This window comes from Dipteris shenzhenensis, chromosome 19, assembly GCF_047967505.1.
Source record: "Dipteris shenzhenensis isolate YYH24624 ecotype China chromosome 19, Dip_SZ_1.0, whole genome shotgun sequence".
In the NCBI taxonomy this organism is placed as follows: domain Eukaryota; kingdom Viridiplantae; phylum Streptophyta; class Polypodiopsida; order Gleicheniales; family Dipteridaceae; genus Dipteris; species Dipteris shenzhenensis.
The window spans coordinates 29,641,650-29,657,880 of record NC_141614.1 but is presented as its reverse complement, the minus strand read 5'-3'; the positions used below and the strand labels follow the sequence as shown (position 1 = coordinate 29,657,880).

The window sequence follows — 16,231 nt, the reverse complement described above, 5'->3', positions numbered from 1 at the left end:
CATTAGAGCTCAGCATTAAAGCTGAGGCAAGTACCAAGCACAAAACTCATTAACCTATTACAAGCAAGCTCCCCATGCTCAAAAATTATTAACCTTCAAGACTAGGCATTTACTTTGAGGAAAGGATATGGTGTGCACATTGTTCACTTCTTAACCTTAAAAGATTTGATATGTTTTCCGTATATATGAAGCACAATCAAACTTAGGAGAAACGCTCTGCAAATGCAATGGTTTTGCAACTTTAGATGCAGTGCTGGAGCATTCAACACTGTCGGAATAACATTCAAATTCAAATTCTCAATCAGTCGATAAACCTCTTAAATGTACAAGCAACTAGACAAATCAACTATGTGACTCTTTTTTGTCCAATTATAGCCTTGTTTACAGTGCTGTAGGCGATTATGATACAACAACAAGCACATTGTAGCAATTATGTCTGAGGTAGACCTCATGTAAGCAAAAATGCATCATCCCTGCTGCTTTCAAGGTCTCTATACATGCTTGGTCCAAAGGTTCCCTGGATTGATGTCAAAATATGAACTTCGGCACCTCCATGTTAAATCGAGCGACTTTGACATAAAATTCAACCCCTTCTGGATTTTTCTTGCTGCATAGAAGTGCATGTGATGAGCTTCAAGCATGTAGTGTACTGAAGATCTTACATGAACTGTAGATACTCTCCATGATAAACTTTCAAACGAAATACTGAGCATATGTGAGCATGTCCTTAGAAACGACACATAATTATGACTCTACATACCTGCCTGGAACAAAGGTGAAATCTCCTTCAATAGAGCCTGGTGTCACATGAAATGAACTACAGCTCTCATATGTGAATGTCTCGTCCCCTGAGTTTAGCAGTGGATACTGAGTGCACGATCACCCAGTGTCCCAATGAGAACCGCATCAAAAAAACTATATTCATAGAATCTAACAAAAAAGCATTTCAATCTCCAATATGCACAAAATCATGTTATAAAAAATTCATAAGCTGCAAGCACCAATAAAACACATTGAGAGATTTCAAACAAGGTAAATAATTTGAATTTCGGCATACCAGGCCAATAACAGCATCTGCATGTACTTGTTGTATAACAGTTTCATTTTCCCGTATTATCCAATGCCTCCTTAAAAGTTGACAAGAATTGAAAGGATGGTAGTATAGATCATTCCCTGAAGGAAGAAGGCGCATACGGACTGAATAGCTAAACATATAGTTACCATCACCACCATCCTGCAAGTCTGAAAACTCTGGTACAAAGACTGCAGAGCTCCGTACCTGCAATTTGTTGACCACAAGGAAGATTCACAATCCCTCAGAAATTGGATCATCCCAACAGTACATCCAAAGCCACACACAAATACCCGCTATTGTTATAATCTTCAGTCCTTTTGAAAAACATTTGATCACAACAATAATTTATTCTCGAGGGACTTGTATCTTCAACTGTTTCCCCCCCTAAGAAAAGAACCATCTATTAGAAACTATGATAAAATACAAAATCAGCACTCTGTGACGCACGGAAATTAAATAGTGTTAGCTGTCCTTCTCAGGGTCTCATCTTACTTCCTAGAGTAACCCGATCAAATGCCACTGACAAATCCTGGTCAATCGCCTCTCTCGAGATCAGACAAAACCATCCACGGGCAAGAGACTGAGGCAGTTGTCTTGAGTCAAAGATCTCCTGACAAGCCAGGCAGAGCAGAGTGACCCAATGCTCCCAAAAAGTATGAAAGACTCGTGGGGAGAGACTATCCTCCCCCAGGCATTCTTGCACTGGGAGGGCCTTGTGGGCCTCTGTTGGAATGGTCACCTCCCCATCTGTACGCCCCCAAATGAGGAGAGCATGGGGGGGGTGAACCTAGGCAGAAAAGATAAGGGAGGGGGCTGCCACATGGGCAGCACCTCACAGGGAAAGGACAGCCATAAGGGGCTGCCACGTGGGCAGCACAGCAGCCTTTCAGAGGCGCTTCAAGGACTGTCTGCACGGGCTGGAACAGGCCCCGAATAGAGGCAGACAGGTAGCGCAACTGTACGGAGCAGTACGGAGGGTGTGCAGACCCGGGACAGGTGGCGCGCAACTGTACGGAGAAGTACGGGGCTGGATCAGGCCTGTTGGAGCAGCAAAGGAGGCTGCCATGAGGCAAGGACCTGCCTTTATATAGGCTGGGCCCTTGCCTTGATTGGAGGGCCAAGGCCCTAGAAGAGTGGGCCCAAAAGGCCCCGGTTTGTGAGCCCTAATAGGGCTGGACCAGCCACAGACTGGTCGGCCAGTTTGGTGCAGGCTGGTCGGTTTTTGCCAGCCCTCCCCTTGGGGCCTATAAAAGGAGGGCCTCCAGCCCTCATTCATAATCACTTGGAGCAGCCCTGCTGTCTGCAGACAGGAGCAGCAAAGGGGGAACCTTGGCCTACATTCAAGAGGACAAGGTGACCTAGGAGAAGCTGCCCAATAAATTTTGGCTTGATGCAGTGATGTGTGCCAACTATGTGCTGAATAGATCACCTACACGGGCATTGAAGATTGTTACACCTTATGAAGCATGGAAAGGCAAGAAGCCTTCACTTTCACACATGAGAGCTTTTGTGTCTCTCTCATATGTTCATGTACCATCTCAGCTGAGACATAAGCTTGATGACAAGGCCATCAAATGCATATTTATTGGTTACAGCCAGGAGAGCAGAGGGTATCAGTTATATCAACCAAATACTGGGAAGATTATTGTCAGTAGAGATGTAATCTTTGCTGAACATTCAGCTTCTCCTCTTGTGGACTGCAAATCTAAGCCAGATGTTGACATGTTTGATGCCTTTGAATCTTGGTTACCTCTGCCATCCTCAGAAGAGGATTTTGACCAGCAACATGAGCCTCCTGCAGGCCCTCCACCAAACAATAATCAGCCACTACCTCATGCTGATTTGCAGGTTTCTCTTCCGGCACAAAATGATCCCACTATTCATCATGCAGTCATTGAAGAAAGAGCTGTCAATAGACAGCAAAGGCAAGTTCCCAGATGGCTTCTTGATACATTGAGGGACAGCAAACAAGATCAGCCTTTTGCTGCCCGGACAAGATCAGGGAATAGACAGCATGGTCACTTTCTTGAGTTTGCACTCCCTGCTACAGCTTGCAATGAATAGCCTCTGTACCATAAAGATGCTTTTGACAGCAAAGAGTGGATAGATGCAATGAGAGCTGAGCTACATTCCATTGCTAAAAATGACACATGGGAATTAGTAGATCTCCCTCCCGGCAAGCATGCCATTGGAACCCGGTGGGTCTACAAATTAAAAAGGAAATCTGATGGCAGCATAGATCGATACAAAGCCCGTCTTGTTGCAAAAGGGTATGCCCAACAAGGCATTGACTTTGAGGAGACATTTGTTCCCACATCCAGGATTACTACCATTAGATGTGTCATTGCCATTGCAGCCCATCATCATTGGCAAGTGCACCAACTTGACATCAAGACTGCTTTTCTTCATGTGGATCTGCAGGAAGAAGTATATGTCACACAACCTCCTGGCTTTGAGGTTGTTAATTCTGAAAATAAGGTATACCGATGGCTTGAAGCAGGCACCCAAGGCATGGTATGCCAAAATTCATGCACACTTACTATCCCTTGGTTTTCAAAATAGTCCCATGTGGAAGTGGATCTGATTTTTTAGTGCTGATTTTATATGTGGATGATATGCTCATCACAGGCCCAGATACTCAGCAAATTGCATCTTTCAAGGCTGAGTTGCAGCAGGTTTTTGAAATGTCAGACATGGGACAGCTCCACTATTATTTGGGAATTCAGTTTGCTCATGTTGAGGGGGGGATCATGATGTCTCAGTCCAAGTATATTGGACAGCTCCTTGATCGTCTTCAGTTTGAGGATTGCAAGCCAATTTCTACTCCAGTGGACCCTGGCTTCAAATTCTCAGCTCATGATGGGAGCCCACCATGTGATATCACTCTTTATCAACAGGCTGTTGGATGCCTTATTTATTTATGTCACACCAAACCTGACTTACAGTATGCAGTATCTCAGCTCAGCAGATTCATGCACATGCCCAGTTCACAGCATTGGCAAGCAGTGAAGAGAGTCTTCAGATATCTCAGAGGCACTCAGGATTTAGCCCTCTTCTATGGTGATCAGGGTTCACTTACCATGCATGCTTACACGTATAGTGACTGGGCAGGATGTTCCGACACCAGAGTGTCACATACTGGCAATTGTTTTTTGCTTAGCAATTCATGTATCTCTTGGCTCAGCAAGAAGCAACCAACAATTGCCACATCTAGCTGTGAGGCTGAGTACACGGCAGCTTTCACCGCTACAGTAGAGTGTGTTTGGCTTCGACAATTACTTACAGATCTTGGTATTCGCCAGACATCCTCCACTATTGTCTACACTGACAGCCAGAGTGCTTTGGCCATTGCGCGTAACTCAGTGTTTCATGCGCGTACCAAGCATATTGAAGTTCATTATCATTATGTTCGAAAGCGGTTGTCAACAGGAGACATAGAGTTGTCCTATCTTCCCACAGAGGACAACATAGCAGATATGTTTACAAAGGCACTTCCTCGTCCCAGGTTCGAAGTCTTTCAACAGGCTTTACACTTGCTTTCCTTTGTTACATGATCTGACATCCCTTGTACATTCATAGGTGGCTATATCCTTTTGGATGAACATGTGCCACCATGACCAGAAAATACCAGGTGTTCTGAGACGTTTCCAGAATACTTCAGCCCATCCCATGGAGGGGGGTTTGTAGGCCATCTTCTGGTGGTTCTAGTGATGCCCTATAGGCCATGGTATGTGCCTTGTAGGCATAAATATAGGCACTTGTAGAGTTAGCGCCTTTTAGGCCACATAGGACACTTCGTCCTATGTGACACCTAGGACACTTAGTCCTAGGTCTAGGTACTCGTACCTTGTACTTCTCTTTTTCCTATTATCCAAGTTTAACGTGACGGCTAAGACGTGTGCGACACTTTGCTACCTGCACTCTCTCTCTCTCAATCGATCCTACAAGGGTGTCAGACAGCGGCAATTGTTTTATGCTTGGAGCTTCATGCATCTCTTGGTTCAGCAAGAAGCAACCTACAGTTGCCACATCCAGTTGTGAGGCTGAGTACATAGCAGCTTTCACAGCTACAGTAGAGTGGGTTTGGCTTCGCAAGTTACTTGCAGAATCTTGATATCATTCAGCCCGACTCTACTACGATCTACATCGACAACCAGAGTGCTTTGGCGGTTGCTAGAAACCTAGTGTTTCATGCACGCACAAAGCATATTGACGTCCACTATCACTATGTTCGAGAACGACTGTTTGGTCGAGACATCCAGTTGTCCTATGTTCCCACTGAGGACAACTTGGCAAATCTTTTCACGAAAGCTTTACCGCGTCCCAAGTTTTAGGCATTTCGACATGCTTTACACTTGGCTCCTTTTGTTACGTGAGGGATCACTCTATACATATCATAGGTTGCTATATCCCTCTGGGACGAATATGTGCAACCATGATGTAGTTTCCAGGTATTCCTAAGATATTTCCAAGATACTTCAGCCATACCATGGAGGGGGGGTTGTTAGCACTTAGCCTTGATATGAGCCTTGTAGGTCAAGTCAACTCTATGAGTACCCTTTGTATTTTCCTCTTATCCATTTGAGCAGTACTACGTTTTGCTCCAGCTTGTTGTTTGCTTCCCTCACTCCACTCCCGTTCCATTGCTTCCTGCACCCAACATGCCCCACAAGTACCATAGTCCATTTTATCCGCTCCTACCAAAGGGTAATATTTTGGCGACCAAAGGGGTGATGTCACATGCCTTACTTGATGGGTCATTAATATTGAATCAGTATAACCAACTCTTTACAAGGCCTATAATACATATCTTTTTAAAACGAGGAAATTGTTTAGTCTAGTCAAATGTCATGAACCTTGTAGAGGGACTAGATTAGGGTACGCCTAAATTACGCATGTATTTGTGGCAAGCCCTTCCTTTTAGGCAGTACGAGAGTTTTTGCGACTAAGTTTTCTAGGCATGTATTTGTGGCAAGCCCTTCATTTTAAGAAATGTGTGAGTTTTATTGTTTCTTAGTTATTGAGCAGCTAGAGATTACTGGTGCAAGTAGATGTAATTTCAAATGAGACAAATAAGCACAATCTACTTAAAAGCACCTAGGACTCGTGTGCACTGGAGCACCAAAACGTTCATGGATAAGCTCAAGAGAGGGGTCTATACTGAGGCTCTGTAAGTGTGACCAAATGGCTCCAAATGTTACATAAAAAAAGCTATAGAAATCTCTGAAAGGGAAAAAAGAGAGAAGCCCCTACCTACCTACCTATATATAGAGAGAGAGGCTGAGCTTGAGTCATCTCCACTGCAGCTCAATGCAACATTCCAAGTCATCACTTATCTATATCAGGTCAGGGGGTATGGGCACTGCACTTCTAGACGTCGCAGACTACCATGGCTAGCATTGTCCTCTTCTATCGCCCTAGCAGTTGCAGATGACCAGAGATGCTGGAGTCACCCATCAGATTATACACGTAGAGTTCGCCATGACCCTTCTCTAGGTTGATGCCATCTTTCAGACAGTGACATTTCTCCAAAAAGTCTGGGCCTTACCCTAGTGGAGATTACCGAGGTTAGCATTAGAGTCCTCCAGGCGACTAGCAGAGAGCGATGTTGATACAGCATAGTATGCACGGATATCCACGTGGTTTGGTAGTCGTGGCATTCAAATGGACAGACTTCCCCCCTTTCAATATACTCTGGATGCACCACCCGAGATGAGATCAACCGTATCATACAGTTGGACCTCCTCTAGTGGACCTCCTCCAAGTCCATACAGGTAGAGGAGTTCTCCACCAAGATCCAATTCTACCATGACCACTTCCTGAGGGTCTTAGAGCACGGTCTTGTCATCAGACCTCAGTATCTCGAGGACAGGAGAGTCTCACATGCACTAAGGGTTGCCATCGATCAGTTGCGAGTCTCATCACATCAGCTGCGGATTGAGACAGGGAGAGCTACAGGCATACCCAAAGAGCACAGGACTTGCACATTGCTAGATGGAGGAGGTCGAGACAGAGGAGCATTTTCTATGTGTTTGCCTAGTCTATTATGAGATCCAAGGACGATATCACTGCCTCTTTCAGGAGGGGCATGGCTTTGGTCCACTTACACGGCTGATCCATTTTCACGATCAGGTTTGTGTTGGGCTCTATCTGATTGAGATGCGACGACGGAGAGACACATTGACACGATGGACCAGAGAGCAGCAGGGATTGATGCCACAGGTCATCAAGATCGACAGATCACAAACTTTTGTTAGACTTCTATGCATCTGAGTCAGCTGCCTGTGAGACTGAGGAAGAGGAGCTTGATGAGATGAGAGCATCATGGATTAGCAGTGGAAGTGTCCACCACAATGCTGCTAGACGAGGGACACACACTCCACGGAGAGGGACTAGAGCACACATGATCGAGGTTCGATCTATCTCAACCCTCCTCACAGGTGACCGCCAGAGACGAGGCATCACCCTTAACGTAGCCCACCGGATCCAGACATCAAGGAGACCACGCCCTCCCCCACGTCGAGAGATAGCTCGACAGACACAGATACGAGAGCTCCTCAGATCTCATCAGAGAGCCACTATATTACCTAGATATACGGAACCTGAGCATGTACTAGGAGTGCTAGCTCTGAGCACCTGATACTTCTCTGCTATTTTGCTTTTGCTACTCTAGTATTTGGACACTTGATTCACTAGCTCAGCACTTAAGCTTTCAGCAAGGGTCTTAGTGAACCCTTTGCTTCAGCCCTTAGTGGCTTGTATGAGTTCCTTTTTGGCTTGCATTTTGTCTCATAGGCCCACGAGGCCTCTTGCAGACGTTAATGCATCTCTCTCTCTCTCTCTCTCTCTCTCTCTCTCTCTCTCGCTCACGTGACCAAATGGCTCCAAATGTGGCCTAAAACAAGCTATAGGGGCCTTTGAAAGATAGAAAAAAAGAGAGAACTCTCTCTCTCTCTCTCTCACACACACACACAGAGTCTATTTTTTTTAAGTGAAGCTTTATTACCAAGTGGGAAACCTCAAAAGAGGTAAAAACCCACAACAGTTACAAGAATAAAAAAGCAACCCTGGCCCAAAGGACAAGAGCAAACATCCCCAGAAGTCAAAGATAAAATAAGTACAAGTAGCTAAGCTGTCGGAGGAGAGGACATGAAGACCACATCCTCCAAAGTGATCCCATTCCGAGATAAAAACATATGGAGAGGCATAGCAGAACCATCATCAAAATGAACTTTCTTTGGACCCTTGTGAGCTTTCTTCACATATGCTAGTAACCGGAACTTTTGGAGAAGAGGATCAAAAGCTGCTTGCATCATAGGGTGGAAATCCTCCAGCACAAAAGTAGTAGAAGTACCCCCTGATACAGAAGAGGAACTAGAATCCGACATTTGAGAAGCATCTTGGGCAGCTGTATCCAAACTAGCAGAAGCATCTAGAATATCATTCCCAATCTGTGTAGATGATGGAGCCGCAACAGATGCAGTAGGTAAACCCAACTCCAAGGATATACTTGGAGGCCTGGCATATTCAGCCATAGCGGTATCCCTGTGCTGTGATTTCAACGGCATTTGCAAAGAAAGCACTTCCTGACCTGATATATCCACTGTAGGTATAACATTCTCAATAGGCATATCTGGAAGTGACATATTCGTATTCAACAAAGGAAGGGAGGCAGACTGCGAGAACAACTCTTTGCCCTGAGGGTGCACTCGCCTCCATTCTTTTTTTTTAATGTTTTGCTGCTGGACTTTATCTGACTGAAGAGGAGCAGAAGCCTGAGGAATAGACAATGAGCCTTCAACCTTGGTAGAAGAACGAGCGTGCAAGGGGTAGTTTCGAGCGAAATAGCCAAGTTGTCGACATTTGTAGCATGTGTTCATTCAACAATAGACCGCCTGGTTACAGTACGAGCAGCAACAGAGGGAGGCAAGAACAAGAGGAAAGCAATTTACTATTTTGTGGACTTTAAAAAAGCTTTAACAATTACCCAACAAAAAACTAGGGAAAAGATTTAAGAGTTGCAAATACCTCAAGAACTTAGGGAAGGCATGCTCGGACTATGTGAGAAGGTCCTCAAGCTTGGTAAAGTCACTAGTAGATGGATCAAAGTCTAAGGAGAAGATAATGATACGCCGTGACATAGGGGTCAAACAAGGTGGTCCCTTGGCCAACTCTCTTTGGTTTATTCATAAGTGAATTAGAAGATTGGATAAGAACGCAGGCCAGGTGTGCCTTACTCTTGCTTATCTATGTAGTCTCTTTGCAAAGGACAAAAAGGACATGCAAACACACCTAGATGCATCAGCCAGTTCTCAAGGATGAAAGTCAATATTGCAAAGACAAAGCTCATGGTAATCTGAACAAAAAACGAGCAAATGTTCTTTACATTTGAAGGAACCCATAAAAGCTGACACAACCCACAAATACTAGGAGCTTGAGTTTATTAAGAACTACACGTGGAATGTTGTTGGATTAGGGTTGGTAACCTCCCCACTTGTGAGCCCCAGTGCTACGGGGGAGTGAACCTAGATGGATAAGATGGGACATGGGGCTGCCACATGGGGAGCACATGGGCTGCCATAAGGACAGCAGAGAGAGTGGAAGTACCTGGCAGATCAGGGGGCCACCATGGTGGGCAGAAGTGGTACAGGAGTGCCACAGTGCTGTCCATGGCTGGAAAGGACAGGCATGTCCAGGGACAAAGGACAGGCATGTCCAGGGAACCCAGCAAGCAATGACTGGACAGGTGGGATGACCTCAGCCAGGGTACGGAACAATACAGACTTCAGTACGGACTGTTTGAAGGCTGTCTGGGACCTGGAGCAACAGGGAACAGATGTGGAACAGGCACAGCAAGCTATGGCAGGCCTATGGGCAGACTTGGGGCTAAGAATCAAGGCTGGAACTGAATGCCATGTGGCCAGGCAGGGCCAGCCAAAGCCTGCAAATGAGCCCTGTCTCAGACAACAGACAGGAGCAGCAGTAGGACCTATAATGGGCCTATATTCAGGAGGTGAAGGTGACCCAGAAGAAGCTGCACACTGAGCTGCCCACGCTGCCCTCCTAAGCTGCCTCCCTGGACAGCAAGGCGGAGGGGATCTTTCGAGAGAGAGTCTACATAAGTTCAGTAGAGTAGGTGGCCTTAGAGATCTAGAGGTGCCAGGCATATAGTAGGACATTTTGGTATTGTATTGTGTCCAGCTTTGAGGATGGACGGAAATATATATGTGTTGCTTCTATATTTGTCTTGGATACACTGTCTATTCTGGCTTGCACACACACATGAATGGTTTCATGTGGTTGTGAAGTACACACATGTTATGAAGTTTGATTCCGTAGTGAAACAGTGTAATTCCTGGGCTCATCTATCAATCTTCCGCTGGCAGGATACCCTCTGGTGGGATTCCATTCTCTAACACGGTATCAGAGCTCTAACAGAAGTTCTCGGGAATTGGAGCTTGAACACAAGGACCTTGCTGAATTGCTTGGGGGAATTAGCTCAGTGTCTGAAGGATTGTACCCATGCAGGAGGCTCAGGTTCAGGCAGGCGTCTAAAGGATTGTACCCAGGTGGGAGGTTCAAGGTCAGATAGGTGTACAACACTCTAAACTCTTTACCTCTTTCAGTTCATTATCATGGCCAATAGATATCACATCCCAAATTTTAGTGAGACAAGAAAGCTCAGTGGGACCACTTACCCGTTGTGGAAAATGAAGGCTCATAGCCACTTAGTGTTGAGGGAGTCGTGGGGGGTTGCGATAGGGACATAGCTGTTGCCTCAGACCACTGTGACTAACCTAGCCACATCAACTTCGGTAGCAGTGACAACACTAGCAAACCCAGTATTAGTAAGAGCATGGCAAATCTAGGATATGGAAGCTTTGGCTACCATTGTGGGTACGACGGCAGATATGGTGGTTCCTCATATTCAGATGGCAAACTCTTCACTTTGAGAGATATGTATGGGCTCAAGGAGGCAAAAATCTTGGACCTCAAGACAGAGATATATGGCATGAGGATGGATGAAGGGGATTCGATACAGGAACACATCACCAAGATGAAGGTGGTGCGGGATCAACTGGCAGCACTTGGTCAAAGGACGAGCTCGACCTGGATGGCAAGGCTGTTGGTGGGAATGCTCCCCCGAAGCTATAGTAGTTTTGTGACTACAATGATTGCAGGCAGAGGGCGGCACCTGTGAATTTCGAGGAGCTGGTTCCATTGTTGTTGCAACAAGAAGCTCGGGAAAAGAAGTACGAAGCTACGGATAAGGATGACAAATCCCTAATACCTCAGGACAGGAACAAAGGCAAGGGCAAGGGTAAACCTGGCAAAGGCAAGCCCAAATCTGATTAAGGAGCGGATTCTTCAGATGAAGAGAACAAGAAGAGAAGAAAGAAAGAAAAGAAGTGCTTCTATTGTGATGAGCCAGGGCATTTTGTGAAAAATTGCAAAAAGAAGAAGGCTCATCAGAAGAAGAAGCGTGCCACACCTTAAAACCAGAGGAGTCACCACCAAGAAGAAGGGTGCCACCTTGGAGTCATAGGCATAAGCGCAGTTGGTGGTGACAGAGGAACTTTTCTTGGTGGCAACTATGACTGCTACTAAGATTAGGTACATGGACCCCGGTGTTACTGTCAAGATGTCTGGCATTGAGGATTTGTCAAGAGAGGAGTCATAAAACTTTGTGAAGGTGATGGACCGTGATGAGTGCTTGGAGTCATCTCGGTGCTTGGCCGGTGTTGCTGAAGCAGAGGAGGATTATTTGACGGGACCAGAGGAATCAGGGTCAGACGGAGGCTATGACTTGGAGAAGGAAAAAACAGAACCACAATCAAAGCTTCATGCTCTAGGTACTCTGGATTTATGCCTGGGATATGATGTCTCGGGTAGGTTGTTTGGTTGCAGACCTAGCCAGACAGAGGACGGATTGAAACAGACCCTGAGAGCTTGGTCTCGGAGAACTTCAGGCTGTTCACCCATCATCAGGGGGCTAGTTGGAGGATGCTGGTACTTGGAGTGCTCGAGTTCGAAGGCGGGTTCACGACTAAAGGTGGTGGTTTCATTAGGTGCTGCCAAAGATGGACTTGTCTACCAGACTAGTGCGAAAGGAGAACCCGACCAGACGGAGCTAGGAGCCACTGGTTAAAAAGACAGAAGAAGACCATGACAACACCAAAGTATTCCAGAAAGCTACCATACGGGAGCTACTAGAGCATCTTCATCAACGGATTTAAATCAGGCCAATGTGGTTCGGTGAGAGGGGATTGGGCTGGATACAGCCAGCCAACCAGGCCTGGTTGAAGGGCCAAACCAAGGCTGGAACCTGCATGAAGAAATGGGACAGTCAGCCCCAGTTTTGGAGCCCTTACAGGGCTGGTTTTGCAGCAGACTGGTCGGCCTGTTTGGGTTGGCCAGAATGATGCTGCTGGTCGGTTTTTTGCAGCCCTTGAAGGGCCTATAAAAGGAGGGCCTCCAGCCCTCATAATTCATCACTTGGAGCAGCCTTTGAAGAGCAGAAAGGAGCAGCACCAGCAGCAGCAGTTGGGCCTCATCCTAGAGGTGAACCTGGCTGGAGACCTGCAGACTTAGATCACATGGAGGGCTGCCCACCTAGGCTGGTTTGCAGACAGCAAGGTGGAAGAGATCTGGACGGAAATTCTACTTATGCTCGAGGTGGAGCACGCAGGCTCGAGTCTAGAGATAGCCGGCAGATAGTAGGAGGACCTTGTGGTAAGATCAGAGGACCACACCATTGGTGGGACTCTAGATCTATCTCTTTTGTATTGTGTCCATAGCTTTGGACAGAAATATATTATTTTGGTGTGTACTATATCTGGCTGGTTCATTGTCTATCGATGAGTCTGCACATCTATGCTATGCACATAAGTTTAAGAAGTTTGTGATTCCACGCCCCACACGCACACTGTGTGAGCTCCTGGGCAATTCTACTAGTCTTCCACTGTGTGTATCCTCTATTGGGTGATTTCTAACAGTATCCTATAGAGTGTGATCCGGTAGGATAGTCATTTGACTCGTAACTTCACTGGCGTGACGTTCACCCCATGCACTAGCTTCTACAATCCTATCATTGGATGTGATTGGTGGATACTGAAGATCCATGACCATGCTGGAGATGGCAGTGAAAGAGAAAGACCATGCTGATTATGGTAACAAAACGACCATATTGAAGATGGTGCATCACATTGAAGGTGATTTGCCGTGCTAAAGATGATAGATCGCACTAAAGGTGATGGATCGTGCTAAGAGCTCTGATGTTCAGAAAGGGTCACACCGAAGGTGACAAGTGCTATACTGGAGATAGCAATGCATGGTGATCAGCCATGTAAAGAGAGAACTCTGAATTGCCGATGAAGATGTGCACATGGTAGCAGAAGGTGTCCGGCCAGATGCAAAGTTCTGTCACAAGAACTCGCATAGAAGAATACACACGTGTGGTCAATAAAAATGAGGTCTCAAGAAGGTAAAAATAATGATTAAAAAATATGGTAGTAAGAAAGAGCCATTGTTACACCTGTTCTGCATCTCTTCCCCCTTGCTCCAAGTCCCGGACAGCCTCCAAACAGTCCGTATTGTTCCGTACCCTGGCGGAGGTCATCCTGCCTGTCCACATAGTCATTGCTTGCTGGTTTCCCTGCACATGCTCATCCTTTTCATCTTGGAGAGCCCTATGGCACTTTTTCACCACTTCTGCCCACCATGGTGGACTTGGTGTGCTAGGTACTTCCACTGTCTCTCAAGATATGAGCTGAGAAAATAGGAAAACTGAGTGAGGAAAGAGAGAGATAGTCGATTCGAGTTGTTTGTAGATGATTTTTGAGGTCTATAGTTGTACAAATCTAGGAAAAGGTAGTGGTGATCATTTTTGCTAATCCTTGTAAGCTATCCAATCCTCAAAGAAAAGCTGAAAAGTGATGATTGGGTGAGAGTTACAATGATCTCAACAAGGTGGGAGTATTTGGGCTCACGTAAGATTCAAAAGCAGACAATGGGGAGGTGACCAACCCTAATCCAGCAACCAGCCTGTCTAGTCAGGCCTTCTCCTCTGCTGTCCACCTGCCCTCTCTGCTGCACCACTTGCAAGCTCTGTTGCAGGTCATATACCTGCCCACAAGCAATGCCATGTGGCTCGCCTTTCAGTTGCCTTTCTCCTGGGTATTCTCCGCCATTTGGTGCTGCTCCAAAAAGCCTCTGACAGGCCAGATCCAAGCTAGAACTCCATAGCCAACCTTCCGTCCATTTGTTGCAGCCACCATGGCTCCTCCAGGTTCTTGTTTCTTTCTCTGATCTCTGCCCCCATGGCAGCCATAGTGGCCTTATCTCAGGTACTAGGTTCACCCCGCCAATGCTCTCCTCATATGGGGGATAACAGATGGGGAGGTAACCTTTCCAACAGATACCCTGCGGGATTTCATTATCTAACAAATGCATGTGTGGAAAGAACAGTTATGGGAGGTTTGAAAGCCTTATATAGCTAACTGGGAAATAAGGAAGTTCTGGCAAATGGTTTCTCATAGGAGAGCTGCGGGTCAAAGTGCAAACCTCCTAGTAGCAAAGATAAGGAATGTTACCCCTCTAAGGGGAAGATCTATGTCTATACATAACATACCTTCGCAAAATATAGAAGATGCATTCAAGCTGAGTCCCGCACCATGGAGGCCACAAAATACAGGATGGCACAAAGAGGGGCTCAAGTGGATGGACCGAAGGGGAAAATGCTGCAGGAATTATGGCAAGACCCAGAAACAAAAAATGAAATTCTACCTTTTTGAAATAAAAAATGAAATTCTACAGCAAGAGATCAATCCAATGGTGAAGTATGATGTATAGGAATACCATGGGGAAGATATCTCAACATTCAAAAGGTGCACAGTCTGCAACATAAGAACGAGTTCCCACAATTTAGAGGTGGATAAAGGCAAATGGACTAGACCAAGAATTTCAAGGGAGGTGAGAATCTGTAACATCTTCCTAACAGAGGAAATATAAAATGAAGAGCACAAACCCTTCCATCCACAGTAACAAGGCCCTCAGCCTAAGAGTCCTATAAGTCAATCAGCCAAGCAACTGGGTGCATACCTGAAGAAAATTTTGGGACACTATGGTAAAATTCTGGACATGGCCAAGCAGCTGAACCAAGCACATACCAACAACTTAGGAATTTTGGAAATTGTATCAGATGGATGTAAAAAGCTATTATTGTTTTGATGGCGGTTTCTAGTTGTAGGGCCTCAAGCGGACTTTGATACAAACATATAATCTCTCTCTCTCTCTTAGGCCCTCTTGGGCAATTGGAACTGCCCTACTTGTAAATAGGACAGTTAGGACTGACCTAACGAATTTTCTGGGTAAAGGGGGTCTTTAGACCCTAACTTTTTACGGGTCATGGATTGGCAAGTCGCCTATGGAAAAATGACGTGCAATGAAATTCACATGCAACGTGTGAAACCAGCCTCAACAACGTAAAGGATGGTAGGATCCACTTAATTACAGCATACACAGTAAATTGACAAATAATTATGCACCACAGATCAAATCACAAGGGAGCTAGAGTGCTCCCCTATGATTTGATCTATGGTGCATAATTATTTACTGAATAGTATGCTGTCTTCTTCGCCTAGTCTGCTGGACTTGCACCAAGCCAACCACAGGCTTCCCCCTTGAAGAAGTTAGGTGGATCCAGGCAATGGAACCACTGAAACCAGCCTCAACAACGTAAAGGGTGGTAGGATCCACTTAATTACAGCATACACAGTAAATTGACAAATAATTATGAACCACAGATCATATCACAGGGGAGCTAGAGCGCTCCTACTCAGAAACAAGGACACCGATTGGCCCCAAACGTTGGCGCCCCTTGCGGTATTTATTTAACATTCATTTGAAGCCAAGCGGCTGATTACAAAGGTCTCTCAGAAGCTCCCGCAAACTCCTGTCCAGCCCACCCTATAACTCCATGCTCAACTCCAAACGGTGAAATGGCATCCAAATACTAGACAATCCATCCTTCTGGCCAACCAAGTGCGCAACAAAACCCCAAAAAGTATCAACTGGCTATCTGCTCCATGTACTCGCACAACCCAAAGTCCAACCAACCAGACACGGCTGAACAACTGCAGCAAAGCCCTCGGTGCA

General features: G+C 45.9%; 1 protein-coding gene across 2 annotated transcripts in view; it reads right to left on the bottom strand.

The window, feature by feature from the left end:
• Positions 1 to 241: 241 nt before the first annotated feature.
• The window catches only part of SKIP16 (SKP1/ASK-interacting protein 16), a 39,004-nt gene continuing 23,014 nt past the window's right edge, over positions 242 to 16,231 (bottom strand). Inside the window, exons 3-5 of one of the 2 annotated variants that reach the window (XM_087390661.1) lie at positions 1,058 to 1,279; positions 761 to 867; positions 242 to 607 (exon numbers count right to left, since the gene is read on the bottom strand). In XM_087390661.1, coding sequence (XP_087246787.1) covers positions 529 to 607; positions 761 to 867; positions 1,058 to 1,279 — 408 coding nt within the window. In that variant the 3' untranslated portion in view covers positions 242 to 528. The remainder of the gene's footprint in view (positions 608 to 760; positions 868 to 1,057; positions 1,280 to 16,231) is intronic. The other variant, XM_087390660.1, reaches the window with a different exon arrangement.